General features: G+C 36.0%; 1 protein-coding gene across 1 annotated transcript in view; it reads right to left on the bottom strand.

Annotated features, from left to right (window-relative positions):
- The window catches only part of LOC127967030 (protein NLRC3), a 70132-nt gene extending 45083 nt beyond the window's left edge, over nucleotides 1–25049 (bottom strand). Inside the window, exons 1-6 of the mRNA XM_052568292.1 lie at nucleotides 24708–25049; nucleotides 12420–13076; nucleotides 4946–5307; nucleotides 4705–4758; nucleotides 2841–2996; nucleotides 2612–2659 (exon numbers count right to left, since the gene is read on the bottom strand). Coding sequence (XP_052424252.1) covers nucleotides 2612–2659; nucleotides 2841–2996; nucleotides 4705–4758; nucleotides 4946–5216 — 529 coding nt within the window. The 5' untranslated portion in view covers nucleotides 5217–5307; nucleotides 12420–13076; nucleotides 24708–25049. The remainder of the gene's footprint in view (nucleotides 1–2611; nucleotides 2660–2840; nucleotides 2997–4704; nucleotides 4759–4945; nucleotides 5308–12419; nucleotides 13077–24707) is intronic.
- Between the last annotated feature and the right edge of the window lie 1005 nt (nucleotides 25050–26054).

The raw sequence follows: 26054 nt of genomic DNA, 5'->3' as shown, positions 1-26054 counted from the left end.
AGAGATTTAGAATGGTGTAGTAATTTTGTATACATTGTGTAGTTGTTTGGAATTATTCATTGTGACCATTAAATATTTTATTTTTACACAACTATTTTAAAGATCTTGTAATATGCATTTCTCCTTAAACTGCACCTTAACATTTTTAATTGTGTGTGTGTATATATATTAAAAAATTTCCATCAGTTAAAATAATACAGTTATAAATAACAGGTAAATAATCGTCAATTTATCACTTTTTCAAAGCTCATGAAAGAAATGGAAAAATATTCTGAAAAGGGGTGTCAAAAGATTAATTGCATCCAAAATATAAGAATCTATAAAATACACGCATATATTTAAGTTATAACTTTTATTTGAGATTCAATTATCAGCCCTAATTCTGTAATCAGTAATCAGATAAAGAAAAAACGAATATTTCATTACTACTTTAAAACCATCAACAAATGTTTTCACAGATGAAAAGATACATTAGTTATTTACCATTTACCTAAATCCAATCAAATAACAGTAGTGGGATTCACTTCTTCTTTTAAAAACATGAATTTGCTTTCTGTTTCATGTACCAGCACTCGACTATCTTTCCCGCTGGACAGGTAACATTACTCACCTGTCTTCTCCAAGCGACAAAACAAAATTGAAATTGTCCTGATAAGTTATGTCAGGCCACTTATTCATTTCAACCTCCCACTGTGTCATACACCGGGGATGTGTTAAATATTTACTATCACAACATTGAAAAGTGTTCTGTGTATGCTCCCGCCACAATAACTCTTTACCGTACAGCTAGCGAAATGGAAGTTTAAGACATTATAAGGAAATACGTCATTGTATTTACTTCCGAGTTGCAAAATAAGGTGGATAGTGCAATAAAGTTTATTATAAATAAAAGATTTTAACTGTAAATAATTTTGAAATAACATTTAAGTTTAAATGTTGCCAGTACATCCATGCATATAATGTACATACAGTTAATCATTAATTTCTAGCTTTTTTTTGTTTATTTATAGCATAAATGTGTATCTTTCAAATGTTTAATAAATTGTACATGACTAATATGCCCTTGCTATTTGTTACCATTAATGATTAATTACTAGAGTGTTTATGCATAACTAATGCATAATTTGCTATTTTATATATACTTAATTAATGTATCATTCAGACCTTTAAAATGTTGTTTTCTCCTGTTTATTTATGATTCAAGGAATATCCTGTTTAAAGATATACAGTAGTATACTAATTTAAGTGTTGAGCTAATAAGTATTTTACATTGAAATTACAATGTGTGTTATTTCTTTATGTTCTTATGTGTAAATAGTGTGAATTCCAGTCATTTGAGACCCATTTTGTCATTCAGATGACATCTCATAAAGGTAATAGTGACTAGTAAACATTTAGAAAAAGTTACAAATGATGAATAGATTCCACTTTAGATTGAGCGCTGCAAAAACATGAACAAATAATTGATAAATAATTAATTAGGATGCGTAAACAGCAGATGTCAATGAAGACCAACTTATATATATATATTTATACTATGGGGCCATTTAATGCTTGAAACTGATTGGCTGACGAATGTTCTGAGGTGCAGTTATTTTCTGGGATACACACGGCGAACATACTTCCAGACCGCATTACAGTTGCATATCACTTTGCATAGTAAAACTGTAATAACGGTCACGCAGTTTGCACAAAAAAGGTGTTAGCACTGCCCTAGCGATTTTATCAGTTAGCCTATATAGTGTAGCAACTTAATGAACAAATATCCTGAAAACTTGAGCTGAGACTCAATCTTTTGTACAGCTTTGGCATATCTAGTAGTTTGAAAAGTTCCAGTCAAATGCCCTGTTTCTCCATCGGCACCTTTGTTTTTTTTTTTTACTTTTAGTGAAAAATAAATGTAGCAAAGTTTAATACTTTATTTTTAATCAACTCAAGTAAAAGTACCACAATTTAGCTAAAAAAAAAGAAAAATGTATTGTGTATACTGTAACGAAAGTATTTGTAATTAGTTCCTGATTAGATTGCAGGCATTCTTGAGTCAAATTAACTGAATCATCATTTAATGAATCACTGAATAAGTATCACTGGTCTACTGTTGCTCTTCTCTGACAATGACATGTTTCAAATGGCAAATGCTTTAGTGGTTCAGGGCACTGATGACTTGTCACCAAACTTTGCCATGCAGTTGCTGTTCAAGAGATTTCTTCAGAGCACAATGTTAGAAGAAAGACTGTCCAGTTTAGCACTGATAATATCTGTGCTCGCGAAATCAACCTTAAAGCTGCAGTGAAAGACTTTGTGCACCAAAATGCAAATGATTTGGTTGAATTTATGTTTGTTTGTATTGCTTGTTATAGAGTTATTCCTTTAATGTATGTTTTAATCCAAGTGTTTTTTTTTTACTGTTCAATTTACAAGATTACGGTTATGAGATGTGTGGTTGCCATTTGCCTACATGAATTTCATAAAAGTATGCACATTAAATAGTCTATATAATGTTATTCAATAATAACGCCAAATGCATCAATGCAATGATACTTCATCACATTTATTCCTGTTAAATCAGATATTTAAATGGGGAGATGCACAATAAATTTGAAAGGTTTACCTTGTTTTTCTCTGTTATTCTCTGCTGTCTCTGAGCATTTGTGTTTATCTGAGATGCATACAGAATGAGAGAAATAAACAAGATACAGATTAATAATAATTTAGATAGTATTCTATAGCACTAAAATGGTGCTAAATCATGTGTCCCATTAATTCACTATGAGGCAGTAACATTACCAGTCTTTACTCAAATGCTAGTAGTGAGTCTTGTCATAGTGATGACATTGTACCGTTTCCTGCATCAGGTGAGCTGTAGATGTTTACTGGTCCAGTGAAGCTTCCAGCGAGTACAGGAGCATTTACACTTGCACCTGTTTCAGCTTTCACTTCAACAACACTGGCTCCAGGCTGAGCACTGCTGCTTATCTGGACTGGACATTTATCAGCTGAAAGAGAGAAAAAGGTTTATGATTCTTACAAAGATTAACATACTTTACAACTTTCATATAACTTACATACTTTTGTTAACACTTTAGAATATTGTTTCTTACTTACTGCATAACTAATAAGGAATGATTGAAAAACTAAAGATTATTATTCATTAACATTTAACTCACTACTGTTAACTACTAAGAAAGATGTGTTAACTAAACAGTATGTAATATAATGTTATGATTGTGTTAAGTAACAATTAGATAATCAATAACTAATATATTCTGTCATACCTCCTGAAGAACTACTATTAATTATTTCCTAGTAAAGGTTCAACAAAAATAACTATGAAGTAACTACTAATGAACAGTTATACACAATTATACACAATTACAGTTAATTACAATTACATGAATTGTGACCCTTTCATATAAATGTTATTAGCAGTGGCAGTAGTAGTACGAAAATACAATATTTATAAATTCTATACATTTTATAGAACTTTTGCCTGTCGTGAAGTGTTTTTTATAAGAAATCAGCTTCTGATATGAACCCCAGCACAATTCCAGTCCTTTTTTTTTTACCTTATTTTATTTACAGTACTGTATGTGTGCCTCCTCAGCATATACCACATTATCATTAATTCAGTATGTAAGGCAAGTACTGAGGGAAAGTGAAAATACAGGCAATTAATAGTAATTAATAAAGAATTATCAAATAATTATGCAAGACTTATTTAGAACCTGAAACAGTATTCTAAAGTGAAACTGTTAGTAAATAATAATTACTACATCATTTTGATTAAAATCATCAAATCAAACATATACTTAGAAACTTACATAAGTAATCATAAACTTTGTAAAATACACAACACAGTTTTTATTTTTGTTTACGATCTTTAAAATGAGAACTTTCTTAATCCAGCATATTTTATTCCATTTTAACATGTATCCTGCCCACATTTAAACTAATTTAACAAACATTTTATAATCAAAAGTTAAACATTTAGAAGCAAACAAAATACATATTGTATTTCCATTAAAGTCTAATGAGTGGACTGTGACAAAATTGCAACTGTTGTAGCACGTTGTACTTGTCCTTTTACTCAAGTAATTTTTAAAATGAACAGGCCTACTTATAATTTTACTTAAGTAATATTTTATTGGGGTATCTGTACTTTTACTCAAGTACTTGATTTGTGGGCCACAGCCTGATTATTGTAGTGACTATTTGTGTATAACTGTTCATTAGTAGTTTTTCATATTTATATTTCTTCACATTAACTAGTAGATAATTAATAGTAGTTATTCAGGAGGTTTAGATTAGTTATTGATTATCTAACTGTTACTTAACACAATCATAAAATGATATAACATACTTATTAGTTAACACATCGTACTTAGTAGTTAACAATAGTGAGTCAAGTGTTAATGAATTAGTTCTTCAATAATTCCTTATTAGTTACGCAGTATAAAACAGTAATCTAAAGTGTTACCATACCTTTTGTATTTGTGATTGTAATGATGCATTGATTGATTTCACCTACTGGTCAAGTATAATTTGTATCAGAGTGTAAAAAAGTTTTAATCAAGCTTGTACGCTGGGGGTCACAGTTCTATTAAATGTATTTGTGTAGACTTGCTGATGTTGGGCTATGTCCTGTAATTGCTGTTTTATTTCCTCTTGTTTCTGTGTACAGTACAAGCAGTGATAGTTATTTACCCTGTATTTCTTTTGAATGATCTCCAGCAGTCTTCATATTGCCTTCAGCTTGAGCTGTGTGTGTGCGAGAGTGTGTGTGAGAGAGAGAGAGAGAGAGAGAGAGAGAGAGAGAGAGAGAGAGAGAGAGAGAGAGGATCACTCACTGGGAAACATGAATCACACAATCACTTCAGCAGAGCACAGAGGAAAGTTTAATTCAAACAGTTACACTGCTAAACAATTACATGAAGTTAAATGTTACCTTGCTTGTGTTCGTCCTCCAGCTGAACAGCCAGATTGTTCTGGCCTATCTTCCTCAGGATGCTGACCGTGATCTTCACAGCTTCTTCTAGTCTATAAAATGCCACCAGTTTATCCACTGTTTTTAACCGATCCGCATCCTCCATTTCAGACGATGATATACACTTAAGTTTCTTTAAGTGCCACTGAAACTTCTTCAGACCATCTTTGTCCAGTTGCTCCAGTGACTTCAGAAGGAGTTCTTCTACATCCTCCATTTCAGATGTTGACATAGTGCCACTGAAACTTCTTCAGATCTTCTTTGACCAATTCCTCCAGCGACTTCAGAAGTCAAGTTGAGACCCTAAAGTTGAGTTGAGAAACCTATGAAGTGCCAGAGTTGTGTAAATATGCTTAAATTACTGTTTGTTCCCAAAAGACCCACACATAATCTATTTGTCATACCACTGAGTAAATGATTGAGATTGAAATAGAGGTAAAAAAAACACAGAAAAAGACATAAACAGGGGCAGACAGGCCACACTGAAATAAACTTAGAAGAACAGACAGACTGTAGAGGTTTCTCTTAGCTCAGAGCAGAATTAGCTTTGTACTCAGACTAGGTGTCACGCTCTCTAGCAATCTCTAGGAGTGTCCATGAGCTTCATTAGAGGGCACTCCATTCCAGACTCTTGCCACTTCTCCCTGGACTCCATTTCCCATAATCCTTTGCCAGGACTCATAAATTGCAATCATCTGTCTCTCATCACCTCATCAGTCTCGCACTATAAAGGTTGCACACATCCAAACACAGTTTGCTGATTAATGTTTAGCCTGTATCCTGTTTCTTGTGACCCGTTTTTCCTTGCTTTGCCTTGTCTTCTTGTTTTAGACCTTGGACTGTTTATTTGATCGCTCTTTTTGTCTCGCCCTGGATTGTACCTGTTTGCTGGTGTTTGACCTTTGCCTGTTCACGGATTCCTCTTTGTCTTAGCCTGGGAAATTATTGTTTGCTGGTACTGGACCCTGCCTGTCTGACCACGTCTACAAATAAAGCCTGCATTTGGATCCTCAACTTTGTTGCCACACCTCTTTGCGTTACACTAGGTGAACTGAACTGTGAAACAGAAAGTCTAGTTATTTTTAACTAGAGCGATATCTCTATACCATGCTGTAATAATCCTCTGATATGTGCAGCACAAGTGCTAAATCTTTCAGACAGTCTATTAGTGAAAGCATTTCTTCAAAACATAAAGTAGCAAGGTAATGATGTGTGCTCTGTCCTGGAACATTAACAGCGATATGAGTGCAGACCAGCGGGGACAGTCGAGCTCAGGTTCGGTACAAGGCCTAGTGTGATACACCCTGTGCCCGGGACTCAAGAAAGTGACAGATGCTGTCTCTGTAATCATTTAGTGAAGAGAAGTAATCTGTAACTGATGCCATCATGTTCATATTGAATGCCCAATACAAGACACTGCATCTGCACTGTGCTCTTTATTAGCATGCGCCCTCTGATAGAGGAGAGGGAAAAAAAACACAAAAAACCTGCTTGCTGGAGGGTGCTGCTTCAGACAGCGATGGCTCGAAAATGAAAAAGTATGGTAAACCGGCTACTTGAGTAGCCCCCTGTTAAGTCTCCTTGGTTTGGTTTTCCATGGGAGAGTGTGCACTTTGAGCACATAAAGGTAAACAACATTTTCCCTGCTCAGTTAACTAAATATTAAGACTGTTGCGATTAAAGAAGTGAAAATGAATGCAGTGTTATTGTGGTATACATTTAAGATCGGCTTACAATGCATACAATCTTTATGCAGGGTTCCCTCAGCATTAGGGTTGGTATTATTGGTATTATAATTAATCACACACGGTGTTGAATGCTACAGGTGTGTTCAGATCATGCGCTCACTGGACTGGACTCTCTCGAATATCGTCATCATAAAGAGCGGAAACGATGTAAACGAGAATTAATTCATGGTGTAGTCCGCAAGATGCAGTGGAACCATCAGTCATTAATGAGGAATGTTTGTTGCTCAGTTAAATACCGAAATGATTAACCATCCTGTTTCATGTTACTATAATTTCTTATAGAAGGATGTATTAACATGATGTGTCATTTCCCCCACCAAAAATATAATCAACATTAATCATCATTGTGAATAAAATCTAAGGATATTTAAATGTGAGGACATTCATACAAACTGTTTGTACCGTCCAAATGCGCCACCTGCTGGCAATTTGCTGATTTTTGTTTAGAACAATACAAATGGCTAATGTGCCTTCAAAAATCCAAACGATTTACAAAGAAAGGTGTGTCTGTGTCTGTGTGTCTGTGCGAGTGTCTGTGCCCCAAAAATACCCTTAGACTCCAGAGGGTTAACTAAGATAAGAGTATGTATGTAAACTTGAAATGTGCTTGGAAGTGCTTGAATTTTACTTTTGGAAGGTGTAAGAACCCTGGTGTACTATTCTCTGAACAGTGGGGGGCGATGAGGAGTAATCATCCTCTAAAACCATCAGGAATCACTAATGAGAAGTTAATGGCTGCATCCAAGCGGCTCTCTCACATAAAGCCAACAAGGAAGTGACTAAAACTGTAATTCATCGACTGGCCGCTTGAGGCTGGCTGCAAAAGGGAGTCAATCCCATAGACTCTCCACGTTAAAATGCCCAACTAAAAAAAAAAAAAAAGTTTACAGCCTGGTTAAAAACATTATTTTGGTTTATCTACCATATATTTCGTACTATAAGTCGCACCTGAAAATAAGTCGCATCAATCCAAAAATACGTCATGATGAGAAAAAAAAAACATATATAAGTCGCACTGGACTATAAGTCGTATTTATTAAGAACACGAGAGGGCGCTCTATATCTTCATCGCCCTCTCGCAGCTGTAGACAGTAATGTTTTCTCTTGGTTCATTTCTCCTGGTTCATGTCAAATTAATTTTTATAAATAAGTCACACCTGACTATAAGTCGCAGGACCAGCCAAACTATGAAAAAAAATGATGACTAGTGGATACTTTGTATAAAATGTACATTTACCCCCAATACCCCCCCCCCCCCAAAAAAAATTAATTTCTGATTATTAAAATGCATTGCTAAGAACTTCATTTGAACAACTTTAAACATGATTTCCTCTAACAATATTTTTTTGCTCCCTCAGATTCAAGATCTTCAAATACAAATATCTCAAACGACCTATAGGGTTGGGCTGATAGATATACTCCTCTCTCTCACACACACACACACTCTCTTTCTCTCTCTCTCTCACACACACACACACACTCTCTCTCTCTCACAAACACACACTCTCTCTCTCTCACTCTCTCTCTCTCTCACACACACACACACACACACACACACACACACACTCTCTCTCTCTCACAAACACACACTCTCTCTCTCTCACTCTCTCTCACACACACACACAAACACACTCTCTCTCTCACACACACAAACACACTCTCTCTCTCTCTCACTGTCTCTCTCTCTCACACACACACACACACGTTTGTTTTTGTGTAAAGTGTGTTCATCCCATAGGTGTAATGGTTTTTATTCTGTACAAACTGTATATTCTATCGTCCTTCACCAACCCTACACCTAACCTTAACCCTCACAGGAAACTTTGTGCATTTTTACTTTCTCAAAAAAAAAAACCTAATTCTGTATGATTTATAAGCGTTTTGAAAAATGGGGACATGGGTTTTGTCCTCATTTTGCCTCTCCTTGTAATACCTGTGTCATACCCATGACATTATACAGAGTTGTGTCTTGATATGTCACAAAAACATGCACACTTATACACACATAAACACACACAGATACACAAATGAACGTGTTTCGCTGTAAAAGCTAATTTTGGAAAATGCGTGAAATAAAATCAATTATTTAACCACAAAGTAAGAAAAAAGCACACAGCAATGAAAGCATGAGACTGTATGCCATCAATATTGCAAAATAGACACACGCACGCACGCATGCACGCACACACACACACACACACACACACACACACACACAGAGACAAAAAGAGAGAGAGATGAGACTGTAACGGAAAATTTAGAATATGTGGAATAAAATCAATAAATCAAAAAAATGGGGAGACATTGGGTTCAAAATGAAAAAGTCTCACATTGTGTTTCTCTCTTGACCACACACACACACACACACACACATAAGCAGGGACGGACTGGGGCTAAAAAACAGATCTGTGACGTGCAACAAACACTAATTACAGTTAGTATGTAAATATATATAGATAATATGTAAATATAGTTAGGATAATATTTAAAACACTTATTTATTTTTTCTATTTTCTTTCTAACGCAATGCTCAGGTTTGACTGTATTATCAAGTAAAACTGGCACATCAAATTACCATTTAATCCAAACAAACAAACAAAAAAAATAAACAAAACTAGTCTTTGAGAATCTCTAAATATATATTCAAATCAACAACATAAAAAAAGGAGAATATTGTGCAAAAACTACTAGGGAATTCACAAGCCTTTCTATAGGGAGCTGTTCATCAATCTAGTGGTTAACTATGGTATTGCATGAAATTATTGCTAACTACTCCCACCAGGTGGCACCAATCTGACTTTAAAAAATTTATTTTAAAGGCCTAGCCTATTTTAATGTGAAATACAGAATGTATTGGAAACTAATCTAAATGTTATATATATATATATATATATATATATATATATATATATATATATATATATATATATATATATATATATATATATATATATTCAATGGGGGAAAAATAAATAATAATTATTGCATAAATATTAATTATTACCATAAAATTGTCTCAAAATTCAAAAGAGAAAATATTGAATACAAATATATTTAGGGTCTAGACACTTTTGACCGCAAAGGTCCTGAGTCTGCCTCCTAAATGAAAAACCCCAAAGGGTTAATATCTCCTGTGTTTGTATAATGTTAGTTATTAGCCTTTTGTATAAATAAGAAACATGTCTTTTAGTTGGAAAGTTTTTTGTTTTTTTTTGTAATATTAATAAATCGTTCTTATATTTTGTTTGGTTCTTTTATTTTATGACTTGTAATGTGGTATTTTATCTGGAAATACCTATACATATTTTTAGAGGGAATACTAAATTGTTCTTGGAGTTGAAAATGACTGATTTATTATTCTAAGGCCTTTATCAGCCCATTCTCTAAATCCACTGTCCCACATAGATGGAAGAAGATCAGTATTACTTACTATAGGCATGGGCCTGGACATGTGTTTATTTTATCCATTAATTATCAATTTTGATTTTAGGATGATTAGAATGGACACTGTTGTCCCTTTGATTGTATTCTGTGCTATGTTTTATATTTTCCTGATTATTTGTAATTTTTAGTCCAGGCCACTATTGCAGTTAACTGAGCCGCCCAGTAGAAATATTTTGATTCAGTAAACCTAGGCCTCCTTTCTCCTTAAATATAAAAGAAATATTTAAAATGTTATCCTAGATCTATTTTTCTTCTACATGAATTTGCTAATTAATTAATCCAACATATTGAAATCTGAGATGGGTTCATTTACTGTAAGAGACTGAAACAAAAAAATGAAATCTGGGAGGTAGGTTCATTCTTATCACCTCCACTCTACCCAGTAATGAGAGAGGGAGAATCTCCCATCTTATTAAATCATTTTTAGTTTCATAGACTGAATGAACTACGTGTGGTGATTACAGTATTTGCAGTATTCACTGTTAGTATTCACTGTGCTGGTGGTTTATCTAGACTCAAGGGTGAACAGTAAAGCTCCGATGTGTTTCAGTGTTTGAAATAATTTCTACGAGTCTGTTCGTATAGCTGGAGTCTGACCTGAAAGGAGACATTTTCATTCTTGTGTGTCTGTGTGAAGTGTAAGATAATTATGACCTGTGTAACGGAGGCCAGTGAGTAGTGCTGTGCAGGTAAACCTCACTCCCCGATCTCAAGAGACGCACTAGCGACAGACGCTAGTGGCTGTAGCCATTTAGCCTCCTTGTTAGTGCGTCCGCCTCCCATGCCGGAAGATCCGGGTTCGAGCCCCGCTCGGAGCGAGTGCGAGTAGCGTCAGAGAGGACCCGGGAGAGAGGGGTTACACCTGCAGGTGAACACTAGTGTGCTTCACTCAGATGTAGCTCTTCTGCAGTTTAAGATCAAGATTTAAGATAACTGGTTTTCATTGTGAAGTACAGCAGCTCAACATAGTGAAGCACGCAAAGAATGAGCAAAAATGATTCATGAATATGTTCGTAGAGCTTCTGATATTTATATTTCAAACAGACACTATATGAGATAAAGGCATCAAACTAACAGTGAAATATTCTGAATATTCCTAGGGAATGATATTTTGAATATTTTCCAATTGGTTTGATACCTTCATCTCAAATAGTGTCCGAGTTTAATTCATTTAAGTGGGTACGGTATATAAAACATGAAAAATATGGATTCAGTACTGTATATAAAAACAATAAAGGTAAAATCTGAAAAACCAAGTCTTGTGCATTATAGGGAATAATATTCAGAATATTTTTTTCAGAAGTATTTGTTGGATACCTTTATCTCAAATAGTTTCAGAGTTTAAATCATTTAAGTGGGTACAGTATACAAACGTATGAAAAATATGGATTCATCATTATTTTTTAAAACAATAAATGTATATTCTGAAAAACCACGTCTTTTGAATTATAGGAAATAATATTCTGAATATTTTACAGTTGGTTTGATTCCTTTACCTTAAACAGTGTCCGATTTTCATTAATTTAAGTGGGTAAAGTATACAAAACATGAAAAATATTGATTTAGTACTGTATAGAAAAACATAAAATGCATAATGGGGAAAAAAAAACAAGCTTTGTGCATTAATATAATATTCTGAATATTTTACAGTTGGTTTAATACCTTTAGATCAAATGGTGTTGTCGTTTAATGGATTTATATTATTTGCATACATTAAAAGTTGTAAAAATATTATAAAACACATAAAATGGTAATTCCAGAAATTGAGCTTTGTGCAATAACAAGGATGTTTTTCTGAACATTTTAATTTTGGTTTTATATTATAATGACACATAGTTAAATTGTTTAATTAATTTAAATTATTACATTTGTATTTTAAAAATTAAGCCTTGTGCAACATAAAGGGCATATATTTATGACTGAGTTAGTTTGAGATCAAAACATAACAGCAGTAAAGAGTTTAATTGAAAAAAAAAAAAAAAAAAATTAATGTCCAATGCATGTCAAACTAAATTTACCTCCGTTTTAAATTTACCATTGTGACAACTGTATCAGAATCAGAATCTTTCTGTGAATCACTGACAAAGACACACTTGATCATCTGTTTGATCATAACATCAAGAACTTTAAATAAAACCATCAAAACAACTTCAGCACAGAATTAAAGAAGTACAAAGTGACCAATGACACATATAAGATGACATTCATACATGCAAACAACTAGAGAATGATCAAACACTCACCTCAGTGTTTGTACATCTGCCTTGTCTTCCTGTGAAGTGTCGTGTTGAAACTCAGCTCTGCAATTTATTTCACCTCTACCAGGAAGAGATGTGAGAATGACAGTCAGTCATCTAAACTCTCATCTGCTGATATTCAGTCAGATCAAATGAAAGATTGATTCTCAGGAAGCGCTGATGAACTCAAGAGGTTGCTATAAGTTTGACTTGCTTTGAATGTTGAAAGTGTGTGGAGTGTCAGTCCAAGATATGCGTAGTGTTGTGTCATCTTTCACCGGTCAGTGATGAGTTTCTACATTAAAAGGTGGAATATATATATAATGTAAATACTGGCACCGAGACAATTAAAAAAGTATTTGCTACTTTGTGTTTTTTCATTGCTAATAGTAATTACTATCTTGTAGGGGAATTTACAGTTAAAACCCAAGGACCAGATATGTCGCAATGAAGACCAGGACTCAGAGATGAGTTCAATTAATAATAATAATTTTACTTGAAGAAAATAGTTTGCAATTTCATCAGCAGAAGTCAGCTTCAACACTCTCGAAGGAGTTCGCAGGCCGCCCCCGTACAACTCAGAATCAACCACAGTTATACCCTGACAGAGGATACTAATTGCGTCAATACATGAGTCAACAAAATTCTGATTGGTTCCAAAACCTAGATAAACTCTCCAAAGACGTATATCTGATACGCTGGACACTGGCAGTTGATCGCTTGTCCTGGGACTGTCTGAGCTTCTCCCTGTACAGACAGATACTAACACACATACACAGAGAACTTATCTAAAATTCAAGGCTTTCTAGCATGGGGAGTGTCTTATCATTACGGTTGGATACACACACATAATATGTGGACATTAATCTTGAGGAAAAGATATACAGCGCACATAAGGTTACACATTTCACTCTTGCTAGGATCAATAGTCAAACAAGAAATCATGTAATAATATAATATAATATCAGTATGAAGGATATGGCAACTCGGCATCCACTCCTTCAGTCCCCCGTTTTAGATCAATGTGGGGTCTAATACCCCACATCTGGTCTAATAAATGAGGTCAGGTGTCGTTGTGATGCATGCTAAGAATGCAGGCTGTTGGTCAACTTAAACGTGCATATACTTAACATCTCTGGTACTGGCTGACATTTCTAGTAATAAACACATTATTCTGTACAACTGTAATACTTCCCATATACATTCTTACTTCCCATATACATTCATCTACTTACTTAATCCCACAATATCGGCACTTGCACTAGTCTTTCTTATTATAATGTCTTTTCCAGTGAATCATTCTGTGTGTCCCTCAACCTGGAAAAGTGTCCTCCATCCATATATACTTTCATCAACATATCTTTGTAAATACCTCTCTTCCTACTACAGCTACTTCACACTTACCCTCTAAAACAAAACATTTATCCAACAGCCTTAAGACTAAATTTGCATATTAATTAACCAGATTTAACAAATCATTAAAGAAAACCGCATACACTATAACCAATTATTTATTTTTTTAACCCTTTAGAAGGATATTTGCCTTATTTGTTTTTTTTTAACGTCTTATACAACTATGATGAATTTTAGTTAATTTGGTCATATCTTAAAATAAACTCATTAAAATAAACGTATATATATTATTCTCTGGAAGCCGGGCTAAATGCATATTTATTTATTTATTTATAGTTATTGCATTCCTGACATATGTCAGACCCTCAGTCACCTCACAGATACCAAATACAGACATTGCTTATAACCTAAATCCCAGTAAAGATACCCTTATTTTATGAAAATCTATCATTTTCCAGATCAATGGTGCAATTATAGAGATTGAATATCCATTTTACCCTTTCATTCCAAACTTGGTGTTAAAAACACAAAAATAAACAAACCAAAAATAAGTAAGATCAATACTGAGCCATCTTTAAAAATAAAAATAAGAATAATCATAATCATAATTTCCTCGAAAACCTAGAGCAGTTCCTAGTTTATTACTTAATAGCCCTTTTATAAAGTTTTACTTTCACCATGAATCCAGTTGCAGTCATCATAGTTCACCTGCTGTTTAAACATACATGAACTATAAAACTAAAATTGTCATTGTTAACAACATTCGGTCAAAATTACATTTTAAGTATCGAAGTGTCTAACTTTTAAAATACAACTAACCTATCCACTTATTGTCATGCATGTATTTTATACCATGACATACCTGTTAACCATACTCATTGCCTTATTATTATTTTTTTTTTAATGTAAATCTTGTCAATTATCATACCATATTTCTGTACTCAGACTATATTAACGACACATTCAGAAGCAAATCCTCAATACTTAGTATAAAGTCAATTTAGTTCTCACTGTTTTGTCAGTTAGAAATGCTTACACATCAGCTACGTGATCAATGTCTTAAAAACCCTCGTTCATGTTTGTCATTTGGCAGTGATATTTATTTACTCAAAATTATTCTAAACTGAAAAAGAGCAGAGAGATTTCCCAATACTATTACTAAATGAATAATACTATTACTTAGTTCTAAACGGCCAAATATTTATTAAATAGACATCCTCAGTTTCTGTAAATCTGTATTGAAACAGTATACATTATCAAAAAAAAAAGCCCTGTCAGTGTTCACAATATTAATTTGATTTGACTTGACAGGTGTTCATAAGCAGCTCCATAGAGCCTATTACAATTGTGTTGTTTATATATATATATATATATATATATATTTTTTTTTTTTGCTGTGCTATTCCAATTAATTCAAACCTCTCATTATGGTATTCCTCCATTAAGGGACTATCCCAGGAGATCCACAAGTTTTTGTTCAACTTATCTCTGTTCTACATAAACCATACTATTGCGTCATTCAGACCTTGTGGAGCCACAAAGCCTTACGGCTGCTTTTGCACTATATTACATAAACAGGATTCACTGCTTTGTTTTCCCACCAGGCTTCTTTATGTGAGGGTGCTCTCTGAATAATTTGGTTAGTGACTTAGCCAATGTGTCACTGTTTTTCTGCCGTCAAGTCTAAAATATTTACCTTTACCATTCAAACAACAAAGTGTTAACTTGTTAAAATTTAGACCCTCATTTAAATTTAGGCATGGATTTTAAACCCATTTTGGACGGCAAACTTAAATTTCACAAATCCAATAATATAAACACTCTTAAACGTATTAATCCAGAGAGTGATTTAAATCAGCATTATAAAAGACAAAATAAGTCATTATTACCAGTAGCAGACAGAGCTGGATAACCAAAACACTTAAAGCTCGTCCCATGTTCGGCATTGTCTTTTCATTAGTTTCACTCAGAATTATCGACTTCTGTAAAGTAATTTCACTCAACACATCTGTAATGATAAAACACTCATTCCAGAGGTTAGTGACTCAATTGAAACAAAACAGGAACAGAATTGTCCCCCAAAAATATATATATAGCCATCCTCATGCATGCACATACTTAACACATTAATATTTTAACAGCTCATATTTAAGGTTTGCTTTTGGTATTAAATCGAAAGGATTTAAACTCAAACATTGTCTGTGCATTTTACCTAGTTTGTACCTAATCTCTTATCTAATCTCAAAGTTTGCCTGATCATTAATGATTTTTATTTTGAGAAAAATCAGCTGGGTTGTTTTGGTCTTAAAATTATTGCTCTGTTTTGGTTACTCTTACTTAGCAGGCCAATAATAGAAGAAGAGCACCATCCCTGCCTCCACTCAAGCACTCTCTCTCTCTCTCTCTTACTGTGCAAAATATTATTTATTTATTTATTTATTTTGACAATTTTTGCCAAACTTTAACTTAGACTATAATATCAAATTCATTACAACATATAACCCTAAATCATTCAAATAGGTTAAAAATGTCAAAGTTTCTAGAACTAAAATCTCAGTTTAAACTGTTTAAAATACATAATGCTAGGAAAATTTCTTTAAAATTATTTTTACCTTACATGCTTAATTCCCTTAACCTTTGTTATCTAAACCATCTCTTGATTAAGCAGAAGCAGTCTTCATTTTTAGCCACCACCATATCTTGTAATCATCTTGTGCCATGCCTAATGACCTGCATGAGTAAAGACTATGATATAGACATATTAGTTCAATATCATTTTAGCCTCATAAGAAATTTTGTCTCAAAATAATGTCTGTCATCACATGGTCTCAGATGGTTCTTGAAAGCCCATTGCCATTAACTCTTTATAAATAAGTCTCTTTTCCTCAGGGTCTGATCCCCTGGCATAGTGGCATCGAGTTATGGACGCTTGTCACACCAATCAATCAAGGAATGTGGTTGCTGGTGATCAGGTCTGGAGGAGCTCACATTTTGAGGCAGATTGCTGTACTTCATACAGTTCCCCTCTTAATGATGCTCTAGGCCAGTGGTTCCCAAACTGGGGTGCGCGCACCCCTAGTGGTGCGCAGACTGACCACCGGGGGTGCGCCAGAGAATGTTTGTAATGGCGGGGAAAAAGATGGTCTCTTTATTATTTTTACGTATTTAACTGAGGTAAACTTCACATGCGAAAGGTTTATTAAGAAATAAAATTTCAAATTACAAGCTATAAATCACTCATGATTTAATTTCATTTTACAAGCACGTCTGTGTCACAATAGCCCCGCCCTCTTCATATTAGGCGCTAAATGATAATTCGTTCATTTATTTTTTTTCACTTGCTACATTCATCAAAATGGACACTTGGTTAAAAACAGGCACTTTAAAGAACTCAAGGGACAGGAATGAGCCATCTACATCGGCCTCTTGTGTGGAGATGTGCACCGACCACGGCGCTGAATATATTGAAAAACCCGATCAAACAGACTCAGATGATAATGAACGGAGTGAAGAGGCGGGAACAGAGAAACCTAACAGAGATGTATTTGTCAAGAGAAATAGGCCTGCATGCCAGAGGGAGAAAATGTCAAGTAAGAAACGCAAATACAGTGACAGTTACATTGCTTTCGGGTTTACATGGATTGGTGATGCAGAAAGTCCAGACCCGCAATGTGTAGTCTGTGGTGAAGTTTTAGCTAATAGCAGTCTCAAGCCCTCATATATGGTCCGGCACTTACAAACAAGACATAGTCAATTACAAGACATGCCTGCAAGTTTTTTCCAAGGAAAATTGGCAGAACTGCAGAAGAAGAAAAAAATTATCCACTCCCATTCAGGCTTAGGGACTTCCAAAAATGCACAGAAAGCTTCATATCTGGCGAGCTACCACATAGCTAAAAAAGGTATGCCCCACACAATTGGAGAAAATCTCTGCTTACCAGTTGCCAAAGACATGGTAAACTGTATGCTCGGGGAGAAAGCAGCAAAGACGCTGGACAAAATCCCTCTCTCTGACAATACTGTTTCTCGTCGCATTGATTCGATATCTACTGACATCTTCAACCAGCTAATAAGCAGAATAAAAAACAGTGAATTCTTCTCACTTCAAATCGATGAGTCTACTGACGTAGCGAATCTAGCTAATCTTCTTGTGTATGTCCGTTATTTATTTGAAAACACAGTTCATGAAGATTTTTTGTTTTGCCGTCCCCTTGTCACACATTCAACAGGGGAAGATATTTTTAATTTGATGGATAGCTTTTTCCGAGTACACGAAGTTGACTGGGCGCGCTGCGTTGGAATTTGTACAGACGGTGCGAAAGCAATGACGGGGAGGCACAAAGGAGCAGTGGCTCTCATCCGAAAAATTGCACCAGCAGTGTCCTGGGTCCACTGCAGCATCCACCGGGAAGCCCTAGCGACGAAAAACATGCCAGGTGAACTTTTGACTGTACTTCATGACGTCGTGAAAATCGTCAACTTCATCAAGGCTCGTCCGTTAAATTCGCGTATTTTTCGCACTATATGCAACGAAATGGGCAGTGAGCATGAAACACTTCTACTGCACACAGAAGTTCGCTGGTTATCGCGTGGAAAGGTTTTAGCAAGGATTTTTGAGCTCAGATGTGAAGTTGAGGAATTTTTTGTTCACAACCCGTTTCACTTGTCTTCATGCTTGCAAGACGACATCTGGCTTCAGAGGCTGGCATACCTGGCAGACATATTTTCTACTCTAAATGAACTTAATTTAAGTCTGCAGGGTCTTAGTACCACCGTTTTCAACACCCAGGACAAAGTTGAAGCACTTATTAAAAAGCTTGTTTTCTGGGCCAACTGGATAAATACAAACTCCACCGAGTGCTTTCCTCTTTTATCTGAAATTTTGCAATCCCGGGAATCTGTGCTAAGTGATTGTGTCAAAGGCCTCATAATTGAACATCTCAACCAGCTCAGCCAAAATCTGCGGACTTATTTCCTCCCCATGGACCAATCTCAGACATGGATTCGGAATCCTTTTGATGTTACTCCTCCAATCCCACATCTCTCCTTTCAAGAGCAAGAAAAGTTACTGGAGTTATCATCTGATGGGAGACACAACATGCTTTTTAAAAATAAGTCACTGGTGGATTTCTGGGCTTCAGCAATGGTGGAGTATCCAGGATTGTCAAAGCAAGCACTTAAAGTGTTGATGCCCTTTGCAACCACATACTTATGCGAGACAGGCTTTTCTGCACTGACATTGTTGAAAACAAAACATCGACAAAGACTAGATGCCGAGAATGATTTGAGAGTAAAACTGTCATCCATTACACCAAATTTTGATGATCTGTGTGCAAACATGCAGGCCCATCCATCTCACTAAAAAAAGGTAGTAATCTTTTGTATTTATAACAGATTTTTTATGTTTTCTAATCTACAGTGAATATTTGTATTTAGTTATTGCAAATAAAAATGTGAAGTTTAACCAGAGTATTTGCATTTAGTTGTTGCAATTAAAAATGTGAAGTTTAACCAGAGTAAAGTGTTGGGGGGTGCTTGACAGGTGTCAAACACTAGAAAGGGGTGCATGCTGCAAAAAGTTTGGGAACCACTGCTCTAGGCCTATCAAGCATCCGCTCAACTCCACTACCATGTCACATATAACACCTCCCTTCAGGGCAGGTGCCCAGTGGCGGTGACCCCCTGCCTTTAACTTCTGACAAAACTTGTCAGAAATTATATGCATTTTAAAAATAAACATCTTTATATTTGTATTTTTACTTTATTTTCGCAACTCAAATGTTTCTCAAAGTTCTTTGCAGTCATTGTCATTACTTTTACATCAACTTGTATTTATACATTCACTTAATTCTGGCCATGGCTTCTAAATTTCAACATTGGTTTTAAATCTTGTCAGAGGTTATCTGACCCAGGAATATTACTTTGGGTCTTGCTAGCATGCTGTCTTCAAATTTACTTTGAAAACCCCCGTTTATGTTACCTGTTTATACTTTATCATCTCATAAACAAACAATAATTTTCTTTTCTCTTCAATTTTTATTTTTATGATGCTGCGTGGCTAAAATTTTGCAATCCAACAATAAAATTACTCTTTTGGCCAAACATTAGTAAATATTGGAATTAACATTTTTCCACTCAGAACATGTCTCTGGTATTTTTACTGCTTAAGCCAGAGTCATGGTGGGGGCCAGAATGAGATAAAAACAACTGCTTCATTGCAGTCAAAGCAATCTTATCTTTTAAAGCAAGACATTCTAAATTTCTAACTTCTACACTTCTAAATTGTTCCAAAATGCCACTGCCAATTTGTGTGCCTACAGTTTTTTTTTTTTTTTCACTAACCCAGAATTCTGTTCAGTATGCCTTGTCAGGACTTTCAACAATTACATAGGTGACCCGTACTCAGAATTTGTGCTCTGCATTTAACCCATCCAAAATGCACACACACAGAGCAGTGAACACGCACACACACAGAGCAGTGAACACACACACACACTGTGAACACACACCCGGAGCAGTGGGCAGCCATTTATGCTGCGGCGCCCGGGGAGCAGTTGGGGGTTCGATGCCTTGCTCAAGGGCACCTAAGTCGTGGTATTAAAGGTGGAGAGAGAACTGTACATGCACTACCCCCACCCACAATTCCGTCCGGCCCGAGACTAGAACCCACAACCCTTCGATTGGGAGTCCAACCCTCTAACCATTAGGCCACGACTTCACCCTTAAACCTTCTATGCACAGAGAATCAGATTAAATCATCACTCAGTTACTTCTGGGATTATTTTTAACAAATCGGCACATTTATAAATGTTTATTTCTCTGGTTTTGTCTTTGTTTGAAGCCAATCAAAAAAAAAATTGTTTTAACTTTCCAATCAGAATCAAAGCTCAGGATGACCATTCTTTCAATGAATTCAGAGAATATTTTTAAAGTCAGAGCTTCAGAGCCAAACTGTTTACAGCATTTGCTCTCTTCTGTTTCATTATTTCTATCAGGGCTGACCAGGTTACCTAATTTGTCAGTCATATTTCTATCATAAACCAAAAACATATTGAGGCGGCGATCTTACCAACAGCACTTGACTTCTGCGTGATGAAATTGCAAAGTATATTCCAGAATTTCCATATACTGGTCCAATCCAATCAGGGTCATGAAAACTACATTTGAGCTCTTTTGGGGTTGTTCCTGAGGCATCCCAGATCAATCAAGACTTTCCCTTTGCATATATCCCTATATTTTTATAGGTGCACATATGAATTATCACTATTTATTTTTAAACACTAATTTTGGATACTCTTTTCCCTAACCACTGACCTGGCCTATTTCTAAGCTCGGGGCGCCCCTGTCTGAAATGGTGGGTGATCGAGAGTTGGAAGAGCGAGATACTACTAGAACCCCCGTCTAGTGTCTTACATTCTTCTCGGGATTTCCCATACCCCTACTTTGGCTTCCCTGGCCGTAAATGCACTGCCCTTTATGGCCTCTCATGCTTTTCGGCTCTCTGTGCTTTGACCCAGCACTGCCTATTTACGGCCCTACGTGTCCCTTGTCCCTCGGTGCTTGACGCAGCACTGCCCTTTACGGGTTCACATGCCTGTTAAGAATGCATTTTTGTCCCCCCCTGGACTGTGCACACCTAGAAAATTTTTACGTCTCTCTCTAAGACCTATAGGTGTGCACCTGTTCCCTCTGTAACTGTACACATCTCTAAATATCTTATATCAAGACCTACCGATGTGTACTTGTACCCCTTATACTCACAAGGTTACTTATTTACAGGTATATTGTGACACCAATTTACCTTACTCCACCCTGGAGCTGGTGTCTACCCCCTCACGTCTGAGTGAGTCTATCGTTCCTCCTTCTCTCGACCCCCTCCACTTACAGACAGTCCCTAACCAATATTATTAAATCTAAAATCTTTCCTACCTTGGTTTGATGATTGATCAGGGATGTCACCAAAGACCTATTGCCCGCCGATCCTCCACCATTAACTGTAGGGGAATTTACAGTTAAAACCCAAGGACCAGATATGTCGCAATGAAGACCAGGACTCAGAGATGAGTTCAATTAATAATAATAATTTTACTTAAACAAAATAGTTTGCAATTTCATCAGCAGAAGTCAGCTTCAACACTCTCGAAGGAGTTCGCAGGCCGCCCCCGTACAACTCAAAATCAACCACAGTTATTCACCTTATTTTCCATGGCAACAACGGCGCCGCCATTGCGCTCATTTTGTCATCTTACTTCCGGCTGAGGGACCGGACGTAATGTACCTAAGCTAGTGGCTAGATAACAAAACGCAAATATATCAAGTATTATATGCCCAGTTAGGGGCTGCATAACAATTGTATTAAAAAAACAATTGCACCAACGATGTAGCGAACACATTGTGAAGCGGTCGGAGTGTTGTGGTGCACTTTACAATTTACACCCACCACCTAAAGAAGAGAAGCACCTGAGGAAATGGATGAAGGCGCTAAATTTGAAGCGCCCACCCAAGCGCTCTTATGTGTGTTCGTACCATTTCATGGATGGGAAGGCGACTGACGAACACTTTTACCCCGAGAAATGGCTCGACTACGATGTTCCGTTAAAGAGGTCACGCCGGGGGATGAAAAGGTTGTCAGATTCGGGTAAGCTAACCTTAACTAGCTATGTGTTTGCTCGCCTAACGTTAGATGTATGAAGTCCGTTCTATGAATACATATAAGATCAGTAACAAGCAGTTAACGAAGTACAACGAATTTTCCATGATTACCATTGTCCACCTATTTATTTAATATTTACGGTAGTACAAGATATTATAGTACATTACAATAGCTCACATTATTCCTGCTACAGAGATTGCAGGTGATAGAAGGCCAGTTAGCTACATTTCTCATTCAGATACTGGCCTATGTTTGAACTACAGTTAAGAGTGTGTATTCTGTTTTGTTTCTAATGCATCTCTCTCTCTCTCACATACACACACAGTTCTAAGTTCGGGTCCCATCATATATTAATACTCATGATATATTGTTAAGTACTAATGTAAAAATGTTTAATTATTTCCACAGATGTATTGATGACCGCCAGTGATGCAGTGGACAGCTGTGAGGGTGATCAGATCAACATGCCCCTGATCTTGCTGAAAGTCACCAGAAGTTACCTGCTGTAATAGATATTTTTATGAACCTTTACAATGTCACCAAAAGTTACCTGCTGTAATAAGTTATTTTTATGAACCTTTACAGTGTCACCTGACATTACCTGCTGTAAATATTTATTTATCTTAATTTGATCTTTTTTTTAAATCTTTAATCTCTGATTTGAAGGAATAAGTCATGTCAAGTTTGCAAGTTAATTCCATCTTGGTTTATTACATATGGAAATTAAATGTTGAAATTTTATAGGATGGTCAGTAGGAGGTGTCTCTTGCTTCCTGAAAACAACAAACACTGATCAACAAATCACAAATGATTTTATACAACTTATATTAAATTATCCATGTATTAAAAACAAATCACAGTCTGTCTCTTGTTTAACACAACTGATTTAAAACAACTTATTTCATATAGTTAGTCTTCACCCACATCCTCTACATCCCATCCCAATTACCTAATATCCTATCCTTAACCTAATTATTCTCATTCCTGCTTATTTACAAAGCTCCAAGTATCTTGTTGAAAGCAGCAGGTAGCCTGTCTGAAACTCATCTGACAAGAGGAAGCATACACTTAAAATAAAAGGTTTGTAGTCTAGCTACAGTCTTGGCACAGAATTGCTCATTGTGTGGCACATGTAACTTGCTGTGATGGAACCCAGATGAGCAGCTTACAGGTCCTCAGCCCTGTACGGAACATGGCAAACCTAAAACATTTAAAAGATTTTACAGTTGTCTTATTTCAGAATCATTATTATTATTATTACACTTGACGTTTACCTACATTATTCATTGATTAGACTTAATGTACACCTACCAAATCTTACCTTTACCTTACCTTTTGCATATACACTGCAGAATTAAGAGGCAAGTTGATTTTCTGATCATATTTTTTTGGTAAAATTTACCAATTCCAATCTTAACTTTTAATTTTGCATTTTATCTTTTATAAGTTATATATAATCTTGTTTTGGCTTGTTTTATTTGTAAAAGAAAATCTGCCTAATAATTATGCATACCTGGATATAAGGCGTTTTTCACTTACAAGTTCCAGCCTCCTTCTTTTCTAACGTGTAATTCATAAACGTTCACTTACCTTACTCCACTGTACATTTAAGTTATTAGGCAAAATACTTAGTCTGATGATGGTCATCAAACACGTTAATATACTTTTTAAACATTTATAACTTTGTGTATGTTAACATCACACACACACACACACACACACACAAAACTAAACAGCACCATGCTGAGAGGTTTAGACTGCTCGACTGGCTGGTGGTTGCACGTTCAATTTTAAAAAGACGAAAAAACCCTCGCTGAGTAACAGTACACGACCCACTGTCTCACTATGTAAATACTGGTAAGCTTCGTTACATTTTTTTTTACATATAATTTTCCCTTGCTGCTCCATCAACTCCTTCTGACAGGGCAGTTAAATATATAGGTTAACTCTGGCCACTTCTTCATATCGTCTAACATTACCCACGTTAACACCGACGATGGATGGGACAATTTGAGACCATTTGATCGTCGTAAGACGTTTTCATCGTGCTACCAATTTATAACATAATGTTATTTGTCATTTCGCCACAGTTATAGCTAGCTATAAACAATCTTACAACTACTAAACTAGTAACCGGACGTGCCGTATCGGTTTAGCGGAAGTCGGATGACAAAATGCGGAAATGCGAAATATTAAAAGTGGGCGGGGCGGAATAAGGTGAATACCCTGACAGAGGATACTAATTGCGTCAAAACATGAGTCAACAAAATTCTGATTGGTTCCAAAACCTAGATAAACTCTCCAAAGACGTATATCTGATATGCTGGACACTGGCAGTTGATCGTTTGTCCTGGGACTGTCTGAGCTTCTCCCTGTACAGACAGATACTAACACACATACACAGAGAACTTATCTAAAATTCAAGGCTTTCTGAACTGGCGAGTGTCTTATCATTACGGTTGGATACACACACATAATATGTGGACATTAATCTTGAGGAAAAGAAATACAGCACACATAAGGTTACACATTTCACTCTTGCTATAAATTGATCAATAGTCAAACAAGAAATCATGTAATAATATAATTAATATCAGTATGAAGGATATGGCAACTCGGCATCCACTCCTTCAATCTTATCAATAATAACATTTAACAACTTGTATTCGAAGCTGCATGTCATATTAATGGCATATAATCTTGTTAGCAAATATGATAGGATAGGAATGATATTCCTATCCATCAGATTTCCTTTATCTCAAACAAATTTTTAACATTTATACAATTAGAAATTCCTTAAATGTACATCTCCATTTATCATGTCATACAACACAAATTTTGCCTACTTAGGAACTTCATCTAGGAAACACCTCAACCGAAGGATATCAGTTAATTTGTCCTTTTATTCTTAGAGGGTAAGGCACAGCTCCCCCGTAGTTTGCACTGTTACCGGGTCGCAAGAACATTCTGGGAAAAATGTGTATTGAAATGGCAGTCTATTATTTATTGTGTGTTAATGATTGCTCTTATTGTTGGATTTTGAAAGATTTTGAAACTCCTTAAAGGTGCAGCTTGGACACATCTTCAGTGAAGGACCCAGGGTCATAGGGTGTTTTGGGTCTTTGATCTTCAGACACCCTCACCTGGGCGACCCAACCCTGGTTTGTGTCCAAGCAGCACGCTACTCCATACTTCTCCCCTTTTGATCCATAACCACCTTGAGGCTTTTTTGGCGGCCTCACTGATGTTTTAATGACTTTCTTTCACGCAACCCTCTAATGCCAAGGAGCCTGAATACCGATGCACAGATTAACTTAGAAAGCCCCTGCAGCCTGATCTGGTCTCAGTGATGTCCTTGCTATGTGCTCTGGGAACTTTAACTGCCTTCAAAGGTCCGCATGCAACTTCCAATCTCGGGCCATGGGCTAGCAGTCAAGTTGATGCCTTACATTCTCCCTGAGGTTTCTCCCCTGCCCTAACAAAGGAGATGTTGTGCCTGGCTGGGACTTGATGTTTAGACTCTCGGATTTCGGTGCAGATGGTATCTGCTACTACCTTCAGCACCTGGTTATGGTGCCACGAGTACCTCCCCTCTCCTAGTGCTTCAGGGCAGCAACTCAGGATGTGCTCCATGG

This window comes from Carassius gibelio, chromosome A4 (genome assembly GCF_023724105.1).
Source record: "Carassius gibelio isolate Cgi1373 ecotype wild population from Czech Republic chromosome A4, carGib1.2-hapl.c, whole genome shotgun sequence".
Classification (NCBI taxonomy): Eukaryota; Metazoa; Chordata; class Actinopteri; order Cypriniformes; family Cyprinidae; genus Carassius; species Carassius gibelio.
Note: the sequence above shows the minus strand (reverse complement) of the source record. Positions and strands in the feature narration are given on the sequence as shown.